Below are 26,815 nucleotides of genomic sequence, written 5' to 3' on the forward strand. Positions count from 1 at the left end.
CCTGAAGTGGTAAAGCGGTTTAGTACAATGTTTACTAACGTTTAGTAAGTCTGAACAGGCCGGTATAATTCCAGCATATTTATAAAGCCTTTTCGAAAGGGGCATACTAACCGACTCAAAGGGAGGGAGGTATCAGGATTAATTGGCAAATCTTGAAACCGAATTTCTTTTAAATTCGTGAGATTTAGTCTGAATGGAAAATTCAGTTGGATAATAAATCATCCTCCCTCCCCCCCAACAGAATAGATGAGGAAATCCTTAACCAATTTCTGCAGATGGCTCCTCGGTACAATTCAATACGTCTTTAGGAACGGGAATATCGATTTGATGAAAACGATGGCACTATTACACAAACTCGACATTCCAACAATTAATGTTTGTTCAGAGGTCCATCTGGAGGTCAGTGCGAGTCAACAATACATTCTGTTTTCAAATCCATTGGAACATTTTCCTAGTAATTGGTTACTCTTGGCATGCAGCAAGTATCCTTCGGAAATGGAGCTGTTTTAAATGTAGCCAATTCCTTCCATTGATCTAATGCCATTTTATACACGTGACTGTCTCACTCTATCATTTCTTTCCCTTTGCTTAGACAATCGAAAAAGTTAAATGTCGGAAATTTGGGCCAGAAGACTTCCTTTACATGTATAAAGTCTTCACCAAACGAACAGATCCCCGTGATCTATTCAAACGATTTAGTTCTGACGGCAGAAACATGACAACTGCTGATCTGCTATACTTTCTCAGGACTGACCAACATGACAGCAATGCAGATGAACACACTGCGTTAACAATAATTAACAGCTATGAACCAGAGATGAGATGTAAGTATCCAGAAATGTGTTTATTTCATAAATCCAGCCATTGGCCTTCAGTCAGACCTCCATCATCTAACAGAATTATTGTCTCATTGCCTCTTAACCACTCATTGCTAAAACCACCTCCAAAATGTTTTTTTTAAAAGTTCATTTATTATTGTCACAAGTAGGCTTACATTATGAAGTTACTGTGAAAATCCCCTAGTCGCCACACTGCGCCACCTGTTCGGGTACACTGAGGGAGAATTTATCATGGCCAGTGCACCTAACCAGCACATCTTTCACATTGTGGGAGGAAACCAGAGCACCCGGAGAAAACCCATGCAGATACGGGGAGAATGTGCGAACTCCACACAGACAGTGACCCAAGCCGGGAATCGAACCCAGGTCCTTGGCTCTATGAGGCAGCAGTGCTGACCACTGTGCCACCATGCTGTTTCTTTTCTCAGCCAAACAGGTTTTCTCCCTCCTCACCAACCCTTATCTCCCTATGGAGCCCCCAAAACCAGTCCAAGTCTTGAATAATTGATTTTTACGGGACGTGGGCATTGCTGGCTGGGCCTACATTTATTGGCCATCCCCAACTGCCCTCCATTTCAGAGGGCATTTGAGAATCGACCACATTGCTGTGGATCTGGAGTTACATATAGGCCAGACAAGGTAAGGATGGCAGACTTCCTTCCCTAAAGGACATTAGTGAACCAGATGGGTTTTTATGACAATCAACTCCGGTTTCATGGCTATCATTAGACCTTGAAATCCAGGTGCTATTCTCATAGCCAGGGAAGGCCTTCTACAATCTCCTACATATCCTGGTCAGGACACAAAGCTCCACCTGCCGTACCCCCACTTTGTTTTTGTTTATTGATGGTCTTGTGGTCTATATTGCATCGACCTTCCCTTTCATTTTTCTAAGTTTCAAATATATCCTCCACTTTCCTCCTGGTATGTCACCATTTTGTTGTAGATGGTCTCCTAGTTGAACTTGTTATTGGCTGGTACCATAAAAATGAAATATTCCTTCCTTCTCTCACACTCTCCTTTATCTTAAGTTTTTGGCATGACCTATTCCTTTATTTAAACCCATTTCAACCTTGATATTCTTTTCATTTCTTTCAAATAACAGTAATATATGTTTAGTGCTTATATTTCTCATCAGTGTTTGTTTTCAGGCAGGTGAAATTACATTCCTTATGGAATTATGGAACACAATTCTAAAATCTCTCATAGGAACTTAATCTATTTACATGAAAGTAGTCTTTATTCTTTGCAAGTTTATGCTTGATTTTTTGTGACAAATGTATGCCGCTTTCTCTAGCCATGTCTTCAGCTAACAAAGAATTGATCTAACCTTAATTTGAAATAATAAGTGAAAGCAAGGATTGACAAGTAACACATCTAAGCCTAGAAACAAGTGTTACTGCTTCTTTGCACTAAGCACATTTGTCTGACGCTCCTCTGCTCCTTTAACATGTGTTAGCAAGTTTATTTTAAGTGCTGAATGTCACCCATAAGAAGAACAAAAGAGAAAATGCTGGAAAATCTCAGCAGGTCTGGCAGCATCTGTAAGGAGAGAAAAGAGCTGACGTTTCGAGCCCAGATGACCCTTTGTCAAAGCTAAAAGGCATGGAAAGTGGGGGATATTTATACTGCAGGGGGAGGGAATGAAAGATGAGTCATAGCCACAATTTCAAGGGGAAAGGCTTAGAGGTGCGTGCTAATGGCAGCCCATAGAGTGAATAGAACGTGTGGCCAAATGACAGAGAAGTTGAAATCAGAGGGTAAACTGTGACAGATGAAGATGTGGGGGGAAAGGGGAAGATGGGTGGGAGAGAGGGGAAAAGGGAAGCAAAGGGGGGAAGAGTTGGGGGGATAAGAAAAATAAAGAAAGACAAAAGATAAAAGGTTGAGAACACTTAAAAATTAAATGAAATGAAAACAAAGGCGTTGAGGTAGGGTAGAGCTTTCATCCATAAGAAAAGCAGTTGTTTCCTAATACTGTATTACAAACTACACTTGCTGGCCAGTAGATTCTCTCGGGTGGTAGAATACTCAAAAACTGAAAGAGGTGGCATGGACCAAGTGGAATGGATACCACAATCAACAAAGTTGAGCCAGCTCTTCCAATAACCTGTTATATTATTTGAAATAAAATATTCCATGTTGCACTTTCTGACAGAAGTGGGCTTCGGGGATTTTCACAGTAAATGCATTGCAGTGTGAATGTAAGCCTACTTGTGACATTAATAAATAAGCTTTTTAAAACTAAATGTAGCTACCTTTCCTTGAAGAAGTTGGTGAATCTGGGCAAATGTTTGTCATATACGGTCAATGTGATCTGGATTGGTTTTGATTGCACGAGGGAGTTGGAGAGAAATGTTTGTGTTTCTTTTCTCTTTATTGACCCTGTGGTTTATTTTCCCTTGCTTTTTTTGCCTGTCCCAGGAGATTGTAGGAATTGGGGATACGTTTGCGAAGTGTTTCGTGTGGAGTAGGCTTGATGGACCCACTGTTTTTTTTCATATGTGTATACTGCAGACTGCCTGATCAGATGGCACCTTCAGTAGCTGTGAATGGTTTGATAGCATGCATTAAACAGCACTAATTTCTCCTCCCACACCCGTCCATAAAAAAAAATTGTGTTTTGATTTGCTTCCCCATTTATAAGCAGTATGCATTTCTCAGCCCTGTGGTTTTCGTGTGATCCAATTTCTATTAATAACCCTACAGCAAACTCAAGATAGGATGGACTCAAAGGATTAATTTATTTGTACACTCTCAAAACGTGGGAGGTGGGTCGCAATGTTGCCTCATTCATACAGAAAAAGAGGGATAGAGAAAATGATTTACAGTGTAGAGATCACAGAAAGAAGAAATATTGTTTCATGTGGGTTCCAGAGTTCAGAATCAAACGCAATGAGATATTCCTTCATGAAGATTGGTGAGCTGAAAACTGATGCTGGACAACTCATTATACCAATGGTGTTGACTTCACAACAATGAGATAAGTAGGCAGAGATGGTTCGGTCCTGTGGGTAACGATCTAGGCTTTCCAGTAGAAACAGTAGATGGGGCCAGACGTCCAACCTGAGCCAGAGCTCCTTGTCAATGATGGTAAAATGGCAGACTGAGACTTTGCAGTACAGCCAGGCAATATTACCTGTTCCACAAACTCGAGGTCCATGTGACACGATTCTCACCTCTCCACTCTGGTTTTGACAACGGATGCATATCTCCCATCTGGGTTCCTGAGATTATGGAATGTTTCAATTGTTAAGAATCGAAAGGAAGTTTGTGGGGCATTTTGTCTTAGCAGGCAAGCAGACTCCTGTTGGTCAGCCTGCATTAAGAAATCCCGATTGTATTGTATTGTATAGCTCTCTCTGAATTTGATCTGTGCAGTGGTTCTTTAGAGATAACAAGGTCCAAGTTTTTCCAATGTTGCTGGGTAGCACCTCCTATTTAAGTGTCACAGACAGACATAGATTCATCCATGTTAGGTATTTGTCCAGTATTAATTTTGTTTTTAGGGATAACAATGAGCATATCTCTCTCTCTCTTTTTCATAACAAAAAATATACAAGGTTATCTTGGGATTTTTACCCTTCAGTTCTGTCCCTTTGTGAACTTGCCTTTTTTCATCTAAACCATGCAATTTTATGGGAATTCCAAAAAAGAAATCCTATTCTTACTACTGCAGACAGTGCAAGCAAATATTTAATGCAAACTAATTTGTAAACTTTGATGTATTAAGTATAATCAACTAATGCATGGAATAAGATGGAATTGCTTTAAAGGAAAGACACATGGAAAACACCAATGCATCTGTGATCCGTCTTTAAGGAAGTCTACTTGAGCGGGTCTCAGGACTCCCAAAATGTCCATTTAATTCTGGGTGAGATGTGACCAGAACGTTGCTCGGAGTCAAAAGACTCAGTGTGGCACCTCATTTTAACAATTAAACAACACCAATAAAGCTCATGTGTGCTACATTACTGGATGTGGCTAGTTGCCATGAGATCAGTGTTGGCAACTTTATCCTCTCAGTTAGCACTCGATATACTCATTTCAAAACATGCCCAAAGCACCAATCCTCTTCCCTGTGTCCTTAATTGTCTGGATGTTTTTGTCAGCTGCATGCAGAAACAGGATGATGTTGAACATACTTACCTCTGTAACATGGCTTTATGTGCTCTACAGGAATGGTTGCACTGTGGGCTGTGGTATTTTTCTTGCTGGCTTGGTTGCATTTTCTAACCCAAACTTATTTTTCTTGGATTCTGTCACTGGCCATTCTGCAAACAATGCTCCTTCCAAACGAATGCTTTTATGAGTATGTCTATTCTGCTCAATTTCAATGGACAGCACAATGGCACAATATCAGATCATGGTTCAAGTTATAAACCATGAGGCAACTTTATTGAACATAAAAAGATAAAGAAAAATATATTTATGGTCATTATCAGCATTGCTGATCTTAAAGTCATAGAATCCCGACAGTGCAGAAGGAAGCCATTTGGCCCATTGAGTGTGCACTGACAACTATCCCACCCAGCCCCTATCCCCGTAACCCCACGTATTTACCCTGCTAATCCCACTGACACTAAAGGGCAATTTAGCATGGCTAATCCATTTAATCCGCACATCTTTGGACTGTAGGAGGAAACCGGAGCACCCAGAGGAAACCCACGCAGACAAGGGGAGAACGTGCAAACTCCACACAGATAGTCACCCAAAGCTGGAATTGAACCTGGGTCCCTGGTGTGTGGCAGCAGTGCTAACCACTGTACCACCAAACCACCCCAAAAATACATCTACTGCACTAGCCTGAACATAAGAGTGAACATCAAAAAACAATCGCATGTTTTGGGACTATCTGCTGCTCCAGGGTTCTTTCACATGGCTTTCACTCCTGGTGGGGGTACAAGCTGCATGCAGGCAGAATAATATAAATGTGCAATGTAAGTGTTGGTGACAAGGCTCTCTATCAAAGGGTCTACAGAGAACCCTGGCACAAGTCTGATGAGTCTTCAACAGAGCTATAGCTGTCAATCAAGCTATTTTAAAAATATCTGCTATGTATCAATCACATAGGATGTTTGAACTGAATGAAATAACTTGAGTCATTCATCTTCCAACACTTTGATCAACTATAATAGCAGAAAATGATCACATGTTCTGACAGCTATCAGGGACACTGCTGGACAGAATGCCACTAATGACTTTGAATTCAGTGAATTTTGTCACAGTTTGGTTTGCCAGAATCTCCGGTTTCTCAATTTTTGGCTGTTGCAAATCAAACACCTCCCCACGGGATAAATTACTGAGCAGACAAGTGTCACTTTCAAATCTGTTTCACAGCTCTGTCATTTCTTTCAATGCACCTTCATGTTATGTGCTCAGATTATGTAACTGATATTTTGTGGTTCTACTTGTTAGGAGAAAATATTTTGGGGCTTTCACAATGGCTCAGTTATTAAGCTCACTGTTCTGGAAGGTGCTACGTTTGATTCCTGCTCTGTTCTCGGTTTGTAATCTGTGTAGGTTAGAAAGGTGCAAGGTTAGCGCCTGATTTCTGTCTTGTGACTTTGCTAGAACATGCTTGTGCCTGTTCAAGACTAGTAGTTCCACAGTTGTGTCAAGAATCGAGTATGATAAAAATGGCCACTTTGACAAGATGCCAATAGGGTATCTGACACCTGTGGAATTGTGGTCTGGCATGATCTAATGCCTGTAGGGGAGGAAAGGAGAAACAAAATGTGCTAAAGAATGTTTCAAACATTATTCTGTCATGCAGCCAAAAGGAAAAGAAGGTTGATGACATCCAGCGGTTTCTTCAGATACCTCACCTCCATGGATTGCTCCATATTCAATCAAGATCATACCAAAGTCTACCAGAGCATGGATTTCCCCATGGTAAATTATTTCATAGCATCTTCACAGGACACCTGCTTCACGAGCAACCAGTTAATCGAACAAAGTGACATTAATGGATATATCAGGTACAAAGTCTGCATCTTTCAATGATTGTGGGCTCAGGCCCTTTATATATTAACATATTGAAATTAATGTATTAGGAACCATAATGTGTCAGAATGATTCGTTGAGTTGTTGATGTATGTGCTTTGTTCATGGATTGCACAAAACCTGTCCAAATGCCAATATGTTTCCACTTGCTCCTTGTTAAGGATGCGATGTGAATGCACCATATAAATGCTGCTGATGCTAATGTGGATATTATGGAAGAATTGTCTTCCTTGATGCCAGTCAAGCTAACTAAAGCACTCCTTGAATGAAGGGTTGTTATGCATTGTCAGTGTTCCCGCTCAGGCCAACAACCCCAGCATCGAAGCATTGACCATGTTCGATCAGCTCTGCTGGGCAGGCCACATTGTCTGCATGCCTGACACGAGACTCCCGAAACAAGCCTGGAGCGTTGACTTGGCAAGCAAGCCCCAGGAGGACAGAGCAAATGCTTCAAAGACGTCCTCAAAACACCTTTGAAAAAGGGCAAGATCCCCACTGTCACCTGGGAATCCTTGGCCCAAGGCCACCCATAGTGGAGATAAAGCATCTGAGAAGGAGCTGAACACCTCGCGTTTCATTGCCGAGAACAAACTGAAGCTGAGCTTCAGCAGTGAAAGGAGCGATTGGCAACTGGGCACCTCACCCACTCCTCCAACCACTGTCTGCTGTGACAGAGACTGCAGCTTGTTCATCTTGGCTCTTCAGTCACCTGAGAACTCATTCTTAGCGTGTGAGCTAGTCATCCTCAACTCCGAGAGACTGCTTATGAATAAGTTATGCATTGAGATAAGCTGAAGCAAATGGCTATCTTCCTCATTTTAATCTGTCTCTGGAATTATGTTGTAATATTTTTACAAATATTAATGGATCGGCTGCATGTTTTCAATCTGTCAAAATGCACACATAATTGATTGTAACAACATTGGCTGACTTGATGGTCAGCGGTATTTTGCAATTTCCCTCTTACAATATTATTAATGCATTATATAAATATTGGATTGTAAATGTAAAAGCAAACACTGATAGATGCAATCCTTTCTGACTGAACTGCAGCTGCTTAACTGCCGACTTTAGACAATCAATTGGTACCAGTTACCCTGATCAAAAACACATAGTAACAGACCAGTGCCTAGTCTAATCACAAAGAAAATATTGAACTGATGATAACGCAATGATCAATTGCCGCTTGGAAAGAGGATTGTGTATGTAGACCAGATAAAGAGTAAATTAGCATGTATTGTGCAAGAGACAGTAAGAGTTTTAACAACACCAGGTTAAAGTCCAACAGGTTTATTTGGGAGCAAATACCATTAGCTTTCGGAGCGCTGCTCCTTCGTCAGATGGAGTGGATATCTGCTCTCAAACAGGGCATACAGAGACACAAAATCAAGTTACAGAATACTGCTTAGAATGCGAATCTCTACAACCAACCAGGTCTTAAAGATACAGAGAATGTGAGTGGAGGGAGCATTAAGCACAGGTTAAAGAGATGTGTATTGTCTCCAGACAGGACAGCCAGTGAGATTCTGCAAGTCCAGGAGGCAAGCTGTGGGGGTTACTGATAGTGTGACATAAACCCAAGATCCCGGTTTAGGCTGTCCTCGTGTGCGGAACTTGGCTATCAGTTTCTGCTCAGCGACTCTGCGCTGTTGTGTGTCGTGAAGGCCGCCTTGGAGAACACTTACCTGAAGATCAGAGGCTGAATGCCCGTGACTGCTGAAGTGCTCCCCAACAGGAAGAGAACAGTCTTTCCTGGTGATTGTCGGTACCTACTCTTGCAACTCAGCCAACGTTGTCTACCTGATACGCTGCAGGAAAGGATGTCCCGAAGCATGGTACATTGGGGAAACCATGCAGACGCTACGACAACGGATGAATGAACACCGCTCGACAATCACCAGGCAAGACTGTTCTCTTCCTGTGGGGGAGCACTTCAGCGGTCACGTGCATTCAGCCTCTGATCTTCGGGTAAGCGTTCTCCAAGGCGGCCTTCACGGCACACGACAGCGCAGAGTCCCTGAGCAGAAACTGATAGCCAAGTTCCGCACACACGAGGACGGCCTAAACCGGGATGTTGGGTTTATCTCACACTATCAGTAACCCCCACAGCTTGCCTCCTGGACTTGCAGAATCTCACTGGCTGTCCTGTCTGGAGACAATACATATCTCTTTAACCTGTGCTTAATGCTCCCTCCACTCACATTGTCTGTATCTTTAAGACCTGGTTGGTTGTAGAGATTCGCATTCTAAGCAGTATTCTGTAACTTGATTTTGTGTCTCTGTATGCCCTGTTTGAGAGCAGATATCCACTCCATCTGGCGAAGGAGCAGCGCTCCGAAAGCTAATGGCATTTGCTACCAAATAAACCTGTTGGACTTTAACCTGGTGTTGTTAAAACTCTTACTGTGTTTACCCGAGTCCAATGCCGGCATCTCCACATTGTGCAAGAGATGCATGTGAAGAGAAAGACCTGATTAATAAAAGTAAACACGCATGCAAAGATGAGTGACAGTTATTACATTTTATCTGAATATGGAAGCATTTTCCCTGAAGGTCATCAGAAGGAAGCTTTTTTTAATATATAGAGAGAGTTGTGATAAGCTGTGCACTGTGGAAACTTAGTCCACAGTGGGAATATCTTCAGAGGATCAAGAAAGAGAAAAGATCATTCAGCCTCCTCATTTCCCGTGACTCACTTGCCTTGTTGCTTTCTCCTTTCTCTTTGGAAACCAAGCCATACCCCTCTGCTCCCTCTTTAATCAAGAATCTGTCTTTTCTTCAATCAAGTCTGCATTCACTGAGCATTTGCCAAGATGACTGGACATCTATTTCACAAATTAGCAGCTCAAAGTGTGAATTATTTAATCCTGAAAGTTAATTTTGGTTCAGCACAGGATTCTCCCATATTCACACTTTGAGTTTAAGAGCCTGTATAAGAGCAGTGCATTTTAGAGAATAGTGATAGCTGGCTGTGGGAAAATGCCAGGGTTGTGGCAACTCGGGGATTTTCACAGTAACTTCATTACAGTGTTAATATAAGCCTGTTTGTGATTCTAATAAATAAACTTAAACTTTAAGTTAAGCATGAATGAAAATTAGAAGGAGCACTGTGTCGCAGTTAATTAAAGAATAGATATCTCTGTCGTGACCATCCAGCCCAACCCTGCCATTATTGTGACTCTTCTCTCTTTCTCTGCCAAGAAAGGATGCAGATCATCAATATAGAGTCAGAGCATAATGTGAATGAAGGGAATGACTAGCAACACTGGAGAGGTGGCCCACCAGTTTTATACATCACCAGCAAACTGCATTTATATAGTGCCTTCAATATACAGTAAATTGGAGTTGTGCGCAGTGTTAGGGGTGCACGTTGACATCAGATCTTTTGGACACTAAGGTGCAATTTAGCTTGGTCAATCTACCTAACCTGTGCATTTTTTGACATTCGGGGCAATTTAGCATGGACAATCATATCTTTGGAGTGCCCTGAGGAAACCCATGCAGACACTGGGAGAATGTGCAAACTCCTCACAGACATTCACCCAAGACCGGAATTGAATCCAGGTCTCTGGTGCTGAGAGGCAGCAGTGCTGGCCACCGTGCTGCCCCAGATGAATCTGTGGAAATTCAAGCAAAGCATACTAGAAACCTATCTGTAGGTGATTGAAGGGCTTGGGTAGCCATCTGTGACACAGGATTAAATGCTTTCTTCAAGGAGTGAGGAATGTTTGAGAAAAAATCATTGGGGCAACTAAGTGCAATGTGCAGAAGAAAAATGACATGAAAATATAATGCAGCATTCGATGATTGAAAGGTTACTAGAAGGTTTTTTTATAAAATGCATTTGTAAGATTGGAAGAGCAGCAGACGCAAGCACTTAGGGGACAAGGCTCCTGAACCTGACAGGAAAATATGACAGAGATTTTCTATGGAGGTTCAGGGAAAATGGTCACAGGAGCAGACTCAGAGGCCTGCTATCAGCTTCTAATTAGAGAATGATCTCAAACAGCACAGAAAGGAGCTGTCCGGCCTATCAAACCTGGGTAGGCTCTTTGAACTAGCAATCCAACTCGTCCCACTCTTCTGTTTTTTTCCCCTTTTTATTAACTTTAGTGATTTATTTTATTTTGCATGATATTTCAGCTCGGAAGCACGATGCTGCACATGTACAGTACAGTAGTTCAACTTGTGCATTGTGTTTTTCCAGGCAAGAAATGTTCAAAGCATCAGGGGTCAGAGTGTCAGGGTCCGACTGAAAACCAATGTGTTTCTCTCCAAAGAAACAGGCAGGTTTTTGCTCCAGATCTTATAGCATTTGTGCAAAGAAAGCAGTTGGAGGCATGGAGGGGGCATGTTTCACACTGCCATTTTGAGGAGTAGGGCATTAACATGTTGGCAAAGCTCAGCTGCACTGAGAAAAATGGCGTCTCCCCCGGGACACCCAACTGTGACTCTCGCCAAGGTAGAGGGGCAGACAGTCAGGTCGGATGATCCCCCTTTGGTCGCCCGCAAAGATATATTTTTAAAAAAGTTTTATTTATTATTGTCACACGTAGGCTTACATTAACGCTGCAATGAAGTTGCTGTGAAAATCCCCTAGTCGCCACACTCCGGCACCTGTTTGGGCACACTGAGGGACAATTTAGCATGGCCAGTGCACCTAACCAGCATGACTTTGGGAGGAAACCGGAGCACCCGGAAGAAATCCGCGCAAACACACGGAGAACGTGCCAACTCCGCACAGATAGTGACCCAAGCCTGGAATCGAACTCGGGTCCCTGGCACTGTGAGGCAGCAGTGCTAACCACAGTGCCACCCACATGGGAATGTGCAAAGATTTTGGAAGGATGAGGACTGCAATATAGTAGATCTATGTGGTACCATTGATATAAAAGGGTCAGTGTGCGGCTGTTGACACACCAGTAGCAATTGAGCGAACTTTGAAACTACACGGACACACAGATCCTGGATATTAGGACAGAGTCTTCAAGCGGATAGATGCGTTGCCCCTCATTGCTTTTGTTTGAGGAGCCAAATTAGATTAAAGTAGCAAATCTGTGAAAGAAAAACACTTGTGTAGACCACAGAAGTTTAGGAATTTCTTTAGAATGGTGGATTTTAACATTTCATGCTATTATTTCATTGATGTTTTTAAATTAGATTAGTGGGATTGAGTAGTTTTATTTGACAGTGCATTTAGTTAGTAGGGACATTTTCTTTATTACAAGCAGCTCTAAGACTTTAATTGTGTGCTGTGGCTTTGGGGGAGAGTAGCACCTCAGAGAGTAAATGAATAATGGACAGAAAATCATGCAAGCTGCACTGCTTTGGGAACTCAAATTCTTGATACATGCTCCTGTTACGTGATTACCATCGCTGTGTCGGTCTATCCAATTCACAGACTGGGGCACATCATTTTTAACTGATACCTCAGGGCAATACTGGAGGAGTGTTGCACTGCCAGAGATGCGCTCATTCAGATGAGACATTAAATTGAGGTTTCCCCCCACCTTCTCTGGTGGGCACCCCAAAAATATCTCATGGCACGATTTTGAAGAAGAACGAGGGATATTTTTCCCAGTGTCCTGGACAATATTCACTAATAGGGAAGGAAAGATTCATTTTAGGGAAGGAAATCTGCCACCCTTGCCTGTTCTGGCCTATACATGACTCCAGACTCCGCTACAATGTGTTCACTCTTAAATGGCCTAACAGGCCACTCTGTTAAAGGGCAATTAGGAATAGGCAATAAATGTTGGCCTTGCCAGCGATGCCCACACCCCATGGACGAATACAAAAAAATTAAAGTAGATTATCTGGTTATTATTGCATTTTTGATGGGCCAAACTGTGGGTAAATTGTCTGCCGTGTCCCAAACTGTGGGTAAATTGGCTGCTGTAACTCCTCTATTGCCTCACTGACTATACTTTTTAAGTACTAAATTGGCTGCAAAGTGTTTTGGGAAGTCCTGAGATCCTGAGAGTCTCTATAAAAATACAAATCTCTCTTTCTTTATATTCCAGAGCTGTACGGCTCGGAATTAAATGGTGAATCTATTAAAGTAAATTTGCCAATCTGGAATAGTCCCAACTCCTTTTGCTGCTAATTAGGTATGGCATTAGAGTTAAATCAATGGACAATATCACGTCAACTGCCCATTATATTCTCTCCTGGTATTCAGTTTCATTGACTTTATTGAAGCTGAATATCCAATGGAGGTGAATGCGATCATGCCCCATTAAAGTGCTTGCCCACGATGTATTACTGCTTCATTATGTTTAATTTTGTTTATTTTTTTTATGGTAGGAAAGAGATTTCAATACAAACTGTTTAAAAGCTGGATGCATTATAATTTATCTTGAGGCAATGCTAACAATTTTTTCACACTATCACTTTTTCCAATTTGTGTAACAGACACTGGAATAAATTTTATGGGCTAGTGCTTCACATGGTGGGCAGGTTGACAGAACTTCCATCCATTAGAATTCATTTTCAAAGTTCTCGTTCTCAAAACCTCCCCTATATTGTGCCCATTAAATACAAGAGCAAAGAACAATAAAGAACAGGCCCTTCGGCCCACCAAGCCTGCACTGATTCCTAATCCTTATCTAGACCCACAACTTATTGCTCATATGTGGTTTTTATCCCTCTGTTCGCCTCCCGTCAAGATACCCCTCGAATGTTACGAACATACCTGCTTTCACCACCCGCGTTCCAGGCACTCACCACCTTCTGTGTGAAAACCTTTCCCCGCATGTCTCCCCTGAGCTTTCCCCTCTCACCTTGAACCTGTGCCTTCTTGTAGTCACCCTTTCCACCCTGGGAAAAAGCCTCTGATTATCCACCCGATCGATGCCTCTCATAGTTTTGTAAACCTCTATCAGGTCATTGCTCTGTGTTTCCAGTGAAAACAATCCGACTTTATCCAACCTTCAATCCAAATCTTAAGATATATGAATTATTTCCTCCCAAATTGATAGGAAACACGTTTGTTGTCTGAAATAAAAGGGTTAGCTAATCTTGTTACACCCTCGTTTTAGACCTGAAGTAAGTGCAATTTGTTTGATAGTACCTTTTGAACACAGCATTTATATCCAACTTCCGGGTTTCCTGACTAATTAGGATGAGTGGGCGTGATGGTGATCCACATGAGTCAAAATCAACTCCATAGAAATCATAGCAACCCTACAGTACAGAAAGAGGCCATTCGGCCCATCGAGTCTGCACCAACCACAATCCCACCCAGGCCCTACCCCCATATCCCTACATATTTACCCACTAATCCCACTAACCTACACATTTCAGGACACTAAGGGCAATTTTTAGCATGGCCAATCAACCTAACCCACACATCTTTGGACTGTGGGAGGAAACCGGAGCACCCGGAGGAAACCCACGCAGACAATGTGCAAACTCCACACAGACAGTGACCCAAGCCGGGAATCGAACCCAGGTCCCTGGAGCTGTGAAGCAGCAGTGCTAACCACTGTACTACCGTGCCGCCCCAATACTTAAAGCTCACAGCAAAGATGAAAGTTAATGGATTCTGGAGGTGGGAGAACCAAAGAAAGAACTGTCAGAATGGAGGGCCAACTTTCCAAGTCTGTGCTTTATATGAGTGAATCCTTCCTGGATGCAAGGCTGTATGAGGAACAGGGAGATAGTGTTGCCTAATGATGGTGAGAAGAACGCTGCCAGCGAAAGCCAAACGGCATGGCTGGAGTTGCTCAGGAGAAGGGCAGCAGAGGCGTGATAGTAAATTCTTGGATTCAGCGCCAAAAGACGTTTTAATGACCGAATCAAGATAGGGAAGGTAAATACAGAGACAGGTTCAGCAATATTTCAAAGAGACGTGTGTATCATGCCAACTCTGCCTTCTCAAGCCTACTCCGTGCACTTTGCAGGTGCACCCATCCCTCACTCTGTGTAGCTCCTCACACCCTCACCTGTGCATTCAGCACTCACCCTCCCCTCATCTTGATGCAGTGTTATGCCTCTTCCTTATTATCACCCTCAGCATATGTTGTCCATCCATCAGTTCAACACAATTACTTTCACTCATAGGTCTCTTACCCTGCATGCAGAAGAAGAGACACCAAGGAGAGGCAAAGTGCTGGAGGTGGTCCTCCAGTAATCTAGTAATCAGCACTGGCAAAGGAGGAGGTGCTGGGGATCAGCTGATAAAACTCGCTCATGTTGACTGGATGGCAGCAAATACTGAAATATAGTCATGTGGATAACGATCAAATAAAACCTTATCTTGACTGGTCTAATTGATCTGGAGGAGTATATCTCAAACTTGAGTGACATGATGCTGGAGGCCTTTGCAATGATGTTTTTATCCATAGGAAGAGTGGCCATGGTATTAAATTAGCAGCAATCCTCCTCCTTCCCCCTCCAAGGAAGTTCTGAGCTTTCCTGTCTTGCTCCTCCTGCAGGTTCAAGTCTCACATTCTCAATACCCTGGCTGTTGTGTACTGATCAAGATGTGTACAGATCTGTTGAGAACCTGCAGCATGTCTTCAGCACCCAATTGCTTGCTCAATGGCGCATCTGTTTTTCACATGGCTTCCATTGTATCACTTCTGGGCCTCATCGGTTAGATCTCACACTGGTGTCATCAGTCACATTTTATGTGTTCGCCTCCAAGAAGCCAGACGCTAAGTCTGTTCTGAGGTATGAAGAAATCATGGAGGTGAGGCAACCACAGAATGAATGCATCATACACGCATCTATTTAAACATCTTTGTGGTTAAACGCCAGTGGACGTTGCTGGACAGAAAGCTATTGCAGTTCAAGCATGTTCCTGGATGACCATGTGTGTGCAGTCAATGGTATCTTGCATCTGTCGAAAGCCAGCTAGGATCTAAAACCCAAGCACCCATTCATTCTGACTTGCGTCATGGGTAGCAATGTGTACATAATTGCCTTCCCTGGGCAGAGGCAAAGAAGTTGAAAGGCCAGTGGGGACTGAGTTACTGGTGTAGCCTGGTAGAAATGCAAGTTGAGGCTGCTGTGTGCCTAATACGTCCTGGTCCACACAGACAGACTGTATCATGTCTGGGGACAGCTGATCAAGAAAATGCAAATCTTCCATTACCTGGTTGCTATGGGTAACAAAAGGAAATATGCAAATTTCAGAGGGCTGGGCCACACAATTCCATTCAAACCCATTCTGTTCCGGGTACATTGAAAAGATGTTTCACGATAATTTATATGCAGTTGATAATTGGTGCACAACACGTTACTGGTGTAATGTAGCAGCATGAGTTCATTGCCTTAGAGATTTAAGCATAAGGAAAAGCTGTCTCATTGCGTATTTAGCTTTGCTTTATTGCAGCTTAATGGCTTTGCTGTAGGTTTATTTGCATTCGGATTTCATAGTAACCACAGCCTGATTTCAAGTGCAGCGACTGCATGCCTGTCGTTGGTGTGATCTTGTTGTGATGTGCAAGACCTGTCAGGGAGAATATAAAGAACAAAGAACAAAGAACAGTACAGCACAGGAAACTCCAAGCCTGTGCCGCTCATTGGTCCAACTAGACCATTCGTTTGTATCCTTCCATTCCCAGACTGCTCATGTGACTATCCAGGGAAGTCTTAAACGATGCCAGCGTGTCTGCCTCCACCACCCTACTTGGCAGCGCATTCCAGGCCCCCACCACTCTCTGTGCAATGTAACAGCATGAGTTCATTGCCTTAGAGATTTAAGCATAAGGAAAAGCTGCCTCATTGCGTATTTAGCTTTGCTTTATTGCAGCTTAATGGCTTTGCTGTAGGTTTATTTGCATTCGGATTTCATAGTAACCACAGTCCCTCTGATATTTGAGTTATACCTCGCCCCTCTCATCTTGAGCCCGTGACCCCTTGTGATCGTCACCTCCGACCTGGGAAAAAGCTTCCCACTGTTTACCCTATCTACACCCTTCATAATCTTGTACACCTCTATTAGGTCCCCCCTCATTCTCCGTCTTTCCAGGGAGAACAAGCCCAGTTTACCCAATCTCTCCTCATAGCTAAGACCCTCCACACCAGGCAACATCCTGGTATTGGATCACAATATGGATCCTTCACCCATGAGCACCTCCCCCCTTCCATCCAGCCCATCATGACTGTGCTAGCTCTTTGAAAGAACTATCCAATTGATCCCACTCCCCTGCTCAGTCCGCGGAACAGGATAAGGAAGAGCAGAGGTGTGATATGAATGTAATTCCCCCATTATATCTTTTTCATTTAAAAGAATATGATATTTCTCACCAAATAGTACTTATATGGAAGAGGAAGACAAAGACTGATCAAAGGGATAATTTAGACTGCCGCAGCTGTAACCTGCACAAAACTTCAACTCTTCAAGTTTTTCCTCTGATCATGTATGGAACTCGCAACAGAGTGAAACCTTTAGATCAAAAATTAAAATGGATCTAAAATGGCAGAAATTGCAGTTCCTCCCAGAAAATAAAAGAACAGGGAAAATGGACATCCTAATCAGAGAAGATTGGCAGGGTGTCTGTGCAAGAAAAGCAAATGTATGTCCACTGCCTCTCCAACCATTTGTATCAAATAGGCTTATGGTTTACCAATGGAATGGAAAGGAGTGTTAAAGCAAACTTGCTTCTCCATGTAAAACCCCCTTTGGGAAAGGATCTGTCAGAAGGCTCTATCGAGTGCTGTGATCTGCAATATTTATACAAGTTGTTCAGCATTATCCTTTGTATCTTAGAAACTCAGGTCAGAATACACCACTGTTAAAATTTCTATAATATTGCTGCTTAAAGCAGTACAGGAATTAAGTTTAAGTTTATTTATCAGTGTCACAAGTAGGCTTACATTAACACTCAAATGAAGTTATTGTGAAAATCCCCTAGTCGCCGATGCCTGTTCAGGTACACTGAGAGAGAATTTAGCATGGCCAATGCATCTAACCAGCACGTCTTTTGGACTGTGGGAGGAAACCGGAGCACCCGGAGGAAACCCATGCAGACACAGGGAGAACGTGCAGACTCCACACAGACAGTGACCCAAGCCAGTAATCGAACCCAGGTGCTGTGAGGCAGCAGTACTAACCACTGTGCCACTGTGCACTATTCATTATATTAGTAGATCATCTGACCACCTTCTGTTTCTTGTTTTACTGGCATGTTTACCCCACTGTCCTCACTAACCATAACTTTTGGTCTTGTATGCTCTAAATGTCATAACTGATGGTAGAATGACCGACCATGTTAATTAACAATGACATGATGCCCCTGTTGTCCTATTAGAGTGCATATTTTTAACATAGGAAAGGATGAGGGATTAGGAGACAAAGTGCGAACTTTGCATTTACATTCTAAACAGTAGACTCACAAAATGAAGGTAAATAAGTTTGACTTTTGAAGAGGTTAGCTCAGATAAGGGAAGATCAAAAGGGAAAAACTCTACCTCAGAAGCATTCACTCTACCCAAGGGTAGACCTGAGCCCACAGCAAGAAAATAGCTGTTTTATCTCGTGGAAAGCCACATCTATGAAGAAAGCGTGCCTTGAAAATTCAGTTGTTTCATTTTACATCTGAAGCAACCCCAAAGAGATAACTGCCTGATGTGATAACTGTTACTGGATTTTGCTTACAATTTCTAAAGTCCTATAACATGTTGTGGATGTTTGAGAAGAATTAGCCCTGAAGATATGAAATGAAGGTGTTTGGAACTGGGTAAAGTTAGTGATACTGTGTATAGTCGTAGTTTTAGTGAAGTGTACTTCTAGTTGACTTTTTTGTTTATTATATTGTTGAATAAACATTTTATTTAAAATCATTACAAAATATTGAGAACATCATTCTCTGGTTTTCAAATTTTCCCTCACATTATATCAAATTGCAAAATACAATTGAGAGCAGTTTTAAGTTTCCCTTTTGGAATAACGCAACATTTATCATCATAATGAAAGCAACTCTACCATCGCCATTATCAATTAGGACACCAAAGCTATAATAGCTGAGAAAGCTAGATGTTGGTCCATGCTATTTTTTGGGTGCAGGGGTCATGATCCATGATCTACCTGCCCATCTTGCTATGGAGGAAGGCAGTACATAAACTTGCGCTGCTGCCTCGTTTAGAGAATTATAGAATCCTACAGTGCAGAAGGAGGCCATTGAGCCCATCGGGTCTGCAACAACCACAATCAGATATTGTTACTGCGCATTCTTAAGAGGCAGGTATAGAGTCACCGAGTATGAGTGGGCTGCAGTGATAGTTAGTCTATCCACAATCAGGTAGTGCTTAAAGAGGGATGGAGGGTCACCTGGCCAAATGCTAGGAGACGACCTAAAAAAAATCTCATCACGAAAACTAACATGAACACTGAGGAAAATCAAAGTTAATTCCTGAGAGCTGTGGCACACCTTGGTTTGGTCCCAAGAAAAGTGAAGAAACCCTCAAGATCCTGGAAACTGTAGAGTAACCCTTGGTGGGATTATAAATAGAACAGCAGGTGATAAGAGTTTATGAAATATAGGGGGTGATTCTCCCAGCCCGCTAAGCTGAACTAGTCAGGGTGTTGACCAGGAGATCGGGACTGGCAAATGAATGAGGACATTAGGGCTTGCCCAGAAGGTTCGGGAGGCCAGCAATCAGGGGTGTCGGCTAGGGCAGTGATGGGGAGTTTCAGGGCTGGTCAGTGATCGGGAGGCTGGCAGTGTGGAACCACTTTGCATATGCCGATCTCAGTGTTGACAGGTTGGCGCATGCGCAGTGGCCTGCTCAGTGCTATGCTAACGGCCACTCCAGCGGGAATAGGCAGCGCCCCCTGATTTTCAGAGGAAATCCCGATGGGGAACTCTGCAGTGCTCAGAGTGTCGGAGACTCAATCTGAAAATCCCGCTGAAAAAACCAGTGGGAATGAATCCCGTTTTCATGCAAATTGGAGACTTTGTTTTGGGAGAATCCTGGCCATTATGCTCTCTATCAGCTGAAAGCAAATTCTTTGGTGAGTGACAAGCTAGTAGTACATGCTTTGTTTAATTCCTATACTGAAAAACGTTTTGTTGTGGCATAATTATTTCATTTATTTTATTTATTAGTTACAAGTAGTCTCACATTAACACTGCAATGAAGTTACTGTGAAAATCCCCTAGTCGCCTCACTCCGGCGCTTGTTCGGGTACACTGAGGGAGAATTTGGCATGGCCAATTCACTTAACCAGCACATCTTTGGACTGTGGGAGGAAGCTGGAGGAAACCCATGCAGACTCGGGGAGAATGTGCAAACTCCCACATATACAGTGACCCAAGCCGGTAATCGAACCCGGGTCCCTGGCGTTGTGAGGCAGCAGTGCTAATCACTCTGCCACATTTCTGTTAATATCTGGGAATTTTAAAAAAAGTTTTAAATGACAATGGTCTCCCTCAAAATCACAGCATTGTCAAATACAGGAGCTCATCATTACATGTCCAAAATGCACTGCACTCCCAGAGACTTTGCAACAGCAGAAGTTATTCTAAATGATCTTACCTGCAGGTTGAGTGCAGAAATCTGTAAATAATGTAAACGCTGGACTTCTCTAGTAGCTGAAAGCAAATTCTTTGGTGAGTGACAAGTGAATTCATTGAATGACCTGCATGCTCCAAGTTTGCAAATAAGGCATCTAATCAGACATTAGGGCTGAGTTACATTGCAGCAACATCCCCAGTGTATGCAGAGGGGATGCCCACATCTGTGCCCTCTCCAGCGTGGGGCGTCTCACAGGCTATGTGGCCTGTAAGTGTTGGCCATGGCAGCTCGACCCCTTTATCTGCAGCGAGATCATGCTACACGCAGGTTGAAAGGGAATGGGATTACCTCTGAGCAGAACACTCAAAGAAAACTGTAAAGCAAAGTCTAAAAAGAGTAGCATCTTCCTCTTGATTCGCAGCACAGCAGAAAGTTTCTTAACTCTATATGAAGCAAAATCCCATGAAGTTAATTTGTATAAATTTGTGCTGAAGGCCTCAAAGGTTAGAAGTAGAAAGAAATAAAGAGAACATGTGATAACCTGTATTTATATATTATCTTCAGTGTGTGTGTGTATCCATTACGTATTGTGTCCCTTTTTGCATCTGATATTATATCATGTGTTGCCTGCGACCTGGGGTCAGGGTGAAATTGCACATGGAGTAACAAAATTGACAATTCAGCCACATCCACTGTAACATTATTTTCTTCCCTTGGTTTGTAAGTGCTTTGAGAAAAGGCTGCCGTTGTTTGGAACTGGATTGCTGGGATGGACCTGAAAATGAGCCCAGGCTATATCATGGCTTCACCTTGTCTTCTACCATTCTGGTCAAGGAGGTGATTGAAGTTATTAACATGCATGCATTTGAGGTGAGCATCATTTAGGTTTTTTTAACCTTCATGTTTGATTCTTTATTGGGGGCTGCTCTTTTATTATAAATAGGAAGCTACATAAAAACTGGTGTAACTCAATACTGAAGCTGGGGAATTGTGGATCAGTGCAGCAAAGGTGTATAATTAGTTTGGAAACAGAGTGACTTGGATATGTAGGTCAGCCAACACATTCCTAAGGGAGAAAAATGATCAAAGGAGAGTTTAAGAGTTGTTGTACTGTGCTTCCCGTGATGGCTCAACAAGATTGTTCAGAGTGTAGTTTACCCTAGAGATCAGGTTTGATCTCCTTTCTATCCTGAGTTAACTCTCAACTCGGTCAGATGCCTTGGTGCTTTAATTGACCATATCACTCGAAGGGAGAAGAAAGATTTTCCCTCTTGATCACTCTCTTTCAACCCTTGCTCGGAATGCGTGGGTAGTGGGAAAGGAAAGGCTTTACCTTGGCGAGGTTTCATCCAATTGAATAGTCTGCTGACAGTCACTGCCGATTGGCTTCTATATTCTTATTTTCCAAATGAAAGATAACTTCCTTTCTTTTACATTCACCGTTCCTACATATATAAAGTCCAGAATCTCACTTTATCTTTTTATGGCATTGTCTACCTGTTCTTACTCCTTTTCTAAGATCTCTCTATATATCTCTAACCTTAGGACTCTGTTCCGTGTTTCTGTCCAGAGTCTTTACTCTTTAGGGTGTAATTCTTCCACTGATATTTTTGCGACAAGTTATGGAATTTTCCTTATTGAATTTCGTCTACCACAGTTTGGCCACTCCTCAAATGTGTCAATGACTACCTAATAACATGCTCATTTTTGGCACAAGTTTCTAATTGCGTACTGTTATATTTGTTGGGTCATTCAACCCTGCTTGTCCTAGAATATTCCGGCTCTTGTATCTTAGATCCCGCTTCTGGTTGAATCACAACTCTTCAAACTCCAAGAATGTCTATCCTCTGCCTCGAGTCCAAGGCAGAGTTTTGGTAATGCACCCAGCAATATAAACTGCAAAACTGCAAATTGCTCTTGGATAAGGAATTATTTTATGCCACCATAATTTTTAACTTCACTTTTCAAAAATGATAGATCAGTATAAATTTTTCAAAATAATTGGCTGTCATGCATTTGAGTGAACAAGTTATGCAAGTAATCGTCTTTCAAAATTAATTATGATTCCCCCCTTTGAACTCACTGTTCAAAAAACAGTTTGAACTAACTTTTCAATACATAAACCAAAAATAAGCATGGTACAGGATCTGAACCATATCCATTCAAAAATAAAATCCTACTTATGTCCAATAATTGGATTCAAGAAAAGGACAGCACAAACTAAAACCCAAACACAGTAAATTATATTTGTCATAGGTTATTCATCTTTTTTAAAGAAAATAAATTATTCTGGAGCTATGCGGATTGCTGCTAAATCCCATTCTATTTGCCCTTGAGAAGGTGATAGTGGAACTTCTTGAACTGATGCAGTCATCTGTAAATCAATTTTTGCATCATCCATTGTACCTTACTTATTTATATACTCGATAATTTCTTCAAAAAATCCAATTCAATTACTCAATGATGTTCCTGCTCTTTACACATCTATGCTGACTCTCCCTGAGTACTTCATGCCTTTCTAAGCTTTCACTATTTCATCTCTTATTATGGATTCAAGAAACGTACCCACATCTAAGACAAGGTAATGGCTTCTAATATCTAGTTCATCAATTCCTTCTTTTAAAAATGGTAATGTATGTAAATGTATTGTTACTTTGGAATGTTGATGCACAAATATTACTTTTAAATAGGTAGAAAATATACAACTGCTGTCCTTCCTGAATGAAAATTTTTTTTCTGAAATGTTGCCAGGCGATTGCGATATACATTCTGCATCAGGATGTATCTTCTTTGGATTCTGCACCAATGGCCTTGAAGTAATCCTGTGCCAAACTTCCTTCCATTACTTTTCCCACAGGCATCCGAATACCCTTTGGTACTTTCCTTGGAAATTAATTGCAACCCGGTTCAACAGCGTGTAATAGCCAATTATTTGGTCAATATCCTGGAAGACAAGTTGATCACCGTGAGTCATGTTTATGATGACCCAACTCAATTGGCTTCTCCTGAGGTAAGTAACTATCAGAACTGATGTGTGCTTGATGGATTAAAATATTGAAGAGGATCAAAGGGTACATTCATGACATAATTAGAACTCAGTCGCAAAATGATTCATGTAAAATCAATGACATGCACCAGTGATTCTCCTTAATAATGTACGTGTTGCACCATGTATAGCTAGACTATTAATCCAGAAACTCAGCTAATGCTCTGGGGACCCCAGTTTAAATCCCATCCGTGGCAGATGGTGAAATTTAAATTCAATAAAACATATCTCTGATTAAGAATCGACTGATGACCATGAAATCATTGTCGATTGTCGGAAAAGCCCATCTGGTTCACTAATGTCCTTTAGAGAAGGAAATCTGCCGTCCTTACCAGGTCTGGCCTACATGTGACTCCAGAGCAACAGCAATGTGGTTGACACTCAACTGCCCTCTGAACAATGGCAACTAGGGATGGGCAATAAATGCTGGCCAGACAGTGATGCCCATGTCCCACAAATGAATAAAAAAATCTTACCATCAGGAAAAACAATAATTTTCCACAGTATGTAGGAGCACATTCAATATTTTTCAGGGAATAATTAGCAGTTATGTCAAGTTTAAGAAGAATTATAGGTTTTAACCTGATAGCATAGTGGGGAGATGAGTCAATAGAGTATATTTAAATTTAACATGGATTTCAGAGAAGCTTTCAACTGGTTTGGACTACTTCTGAAATGAACTGGGACAGGAGAGTACAAAATCAATATAGTAAGGAAGTTTGCAAATAGTGTAACTGGAAGCAGTGAGATGAATCATAGAATCCTAGAATCCCTACAGTGCAGAAGGAGGCCATTTGGCCCATCAAGCATGGCCCAACAACAATCCCACCCAGGCCCTATCCCTGCAAGCACATGTATTTACCCTGCTAATCCCCCTGACACAAAGAGACAATCCTAAACATGGGCAATTGGGACTAGCTTAATGGTAAAAATTGGGCAGCATGGACAAGTTGGGCCGAAGGGCCTGTTTCCATGTTGTAAACCTCTGTGACTCTATGACAATCCATCTGACCTGCACATCTTTGGACAGCGGGAGGAAAATGGAGCACCCGGAGGAAACCCACGCAGAGATGGGTAGAACGTGCAAACCCCACACAAACAGTCACCCGAGGCTAGAATCGAACCCAGGTCCCTGGCGCTGTGAGGCAACAGTGCTAACCACTGTGCCACCGTACTGCCCAGTGAAAAGCGTTAAATTGGAGAATAGCAATTAGAGGAGATAAAATAATAGGGATTAATATAGTATTGATTAATGTAAATTTACATGTATCTAAATGGATTGTGGCATACATTATCAAAGTGCATAAAAGTATGGATATAATTGCACAGTCGGAGTCCTGATTTGAAACCAGTGGATAAATATCAAATAATCTGGTGCACAGTGTTTAAAAACAAAGAGACTGAGGAAAATATGACTTTTAACATGAGGAAAGAACCCTTAGTCTTCAATAAACAACATCAGATAGGAAAAGGAAGAAAATTAATAACCAGGAGTAGCTGTTGATTGCTTGAAGGAGGTAGAAGGTTGAAGCAATAGGGTGAGAGAATTATCTGAATCGATAGAGATAACTTCACAGTGCAGAAGAGTTATAATTACTTGAAGTGCTAATTATCCTAATGTGAAATAAATGGAGAAGCACATTATTTGAAAAGGCGAAGGCAAGTCCCTGAAGTTAATTTAGGATTGGTGTTTCTCTAGCATCTGTTGCCCTGGTTTAAACATTTGAATTAGTATTTAGCAGGGAGCTGGAGATGGTTAGATGGGAAGATTAGAGAAGGGAATACTTGAGAATTAGTCATTCAGTACATTGGGGAAGGGTGGATTGGAAACAATAGATAATGAAATGCATACACTAGGTTACAGGAAAACAATATTCAAAACCAGAAAGAGGAGAGAGACATGGGGAAATTACTTGAGGGAAAAGCATCTAACAATATAAGAACAATAAATTAGCTGTGCTTCATATGCATTTTTAGGAGGTCATTTTAACCTAACTCATCAGGTAGGTAACCCACGTGTTGGGTATAATTTTAGTGGAGATTAAATTGGAGGAGTGTGAAATCCACGTTAAAGACCCAAGTCTTTCGGTATCTAGATCATTGGTCCACTAATATGCATTGGGATCCCTTGACACGCTGACTCTGGGAATTGTCCAGGAAGTTTTAATTTCCAATGGGCAATTTCCTTGCTCCCAGGTATTCTTTGAAAAATCTCCAACTCTGAATTACATGTCAGAGACGTTGGTCGTTTCCAACTTTTACTTACCCAAGAAAAGTTAAACAGAAAAATGTTAGTTTAATTGTGACCACCCCCCCCCCCGCCCCCCCCCCCCCCCCGACCAATCACTCATACTGACCGCACCTCCTTCCATGCCTAACCCCACCCCCACCCCCATGACTACTCCGAACTCCTTAACTGACCCAATTCCTTCTTCCGATTCGATGCGACTATCCCAATCTAGGATCCAATTTAACTAACCCTAGGTGACTAGGTCACACCACCCAACCTGACTAGCCCCCAGCCTGACAACCCCTCCTGGCCTGGCCTGACCACCTCCTGACTCACCTACCCACTTACCACCTCTCTCCCCTGCCACCTGACCCACTTCCCTCACTCCCTTACCCACCCTGTGCGTTCACTCATTCATCTACTCACCCATTCACACATTCACTAACATTTATCCAAGATCCATTCACTTACACTTACCTTATGGCAGCAAGTGCCTTACAAATGGGGCATGCATGCTGCTCTGATTCTCTTTGCTGCTCTATGTGTGTATTCCTACGCTGAATGAGTACTTTTGGCAGCTGTATTGGAGTTCAGAGCCTATCAAATATATCCAAGTAAGCATGTAGCTTTCTGTCTGATCACAATTGGACATGACTGTTCTGAAGCTGATTGGAAGATTTGGGCTGAAGTATTTAGTGAAGTTCGGAAACTATTTGATTAAATTAAAACTCATACAAAGGTAATCCAGATGAAAAGCAAACCAATGGAAAACACAAGTGTCAAAGGACATTAATGAGATTGAAGACAAGCTGTTTAAAAATCCTGCTTGATGCTCTGGGACTTTTTCCCAGTTATTTTACTAAATCTTAGGCCATCCAACCATCACCTTTCACAGCCTCTTGTCCCACTCCCATCTACTTCACATGCCCAATCCATGCCACTCCTGCTATCTCATGGGTTCCCATACACTTCATGTGAACCTAATGCCAACCTGTGTCCCAACTGTCACTTTTGGCCCCCTTTTAGACCCCATGCCAACCCATGCCCCCCACCCACCACCTTTTGTGTTTACATTCTCCATGCCAAATTGCTAAGTATTTACCATGGGCAGACCTCAGGAACCATGGTGAGATTAAATAAAATAATGATCTAAATGATCTCTTGCACTTTGCACTATCATTTAAAAAATCACCCCTGTTCATGAAAGCCCATGCAAAACTTTAAAAA

General features: G+C 42.1%; 1 protein-coding gene across 1 annotated transcript in view; it reads left to right on the forward strand.

Moving 5' to 3' along the window:
* The first annotated feature begins 336 nt into the window (after nucleotides 1-336).
* LOC144507886 (1-phosphatidylinositol 4,5-bisphosphate phosphodiesterase zeta-1-like) overlaps nucleotides 337-26,815 on the forward strand; it is a 73,519-nt gene continuing 47,040 nt past the window's right edge. The window contains exons 1-5 of the mRNA XM_078235335.1: nucleotides 337-399; nucleotides 593-824; nucleotides 6,616-6,820; nucleotides 21,038-21,182; nucleotides 23,170-23,322. Of these exons, the coding sequence (XP_078091461.1) occupies nucleotides 337-399; nucleotides 593-824; nucleotides 6,616-6,820; nucleotides 21,038-21,182; nucleotides 23,170-23,322 (798 nt within the window). The remainder of the gene's footprint in view (nucleotides 400-592; nucleotides 825-6,615; nucleotides 6,821-21,037; nucleotides 21,183-23,169; nucleotides 23,323-26,815) is intronic.

The sequence above is a fragment of the Mustelus asterias genome, chromosome 19 (assembly GCF_964213995.1).
Source record: "Mustelus asterias chromosome 19, sMusAst1.hap1.1, whole genome shotgun sequence".
Taxonomy (NCBI): Eukaryota; Metazoa; Chordata; class Chondrichthyes; order Carcharhiniformes; family Triakidae; genus Mustelus; species Mustelus asterias.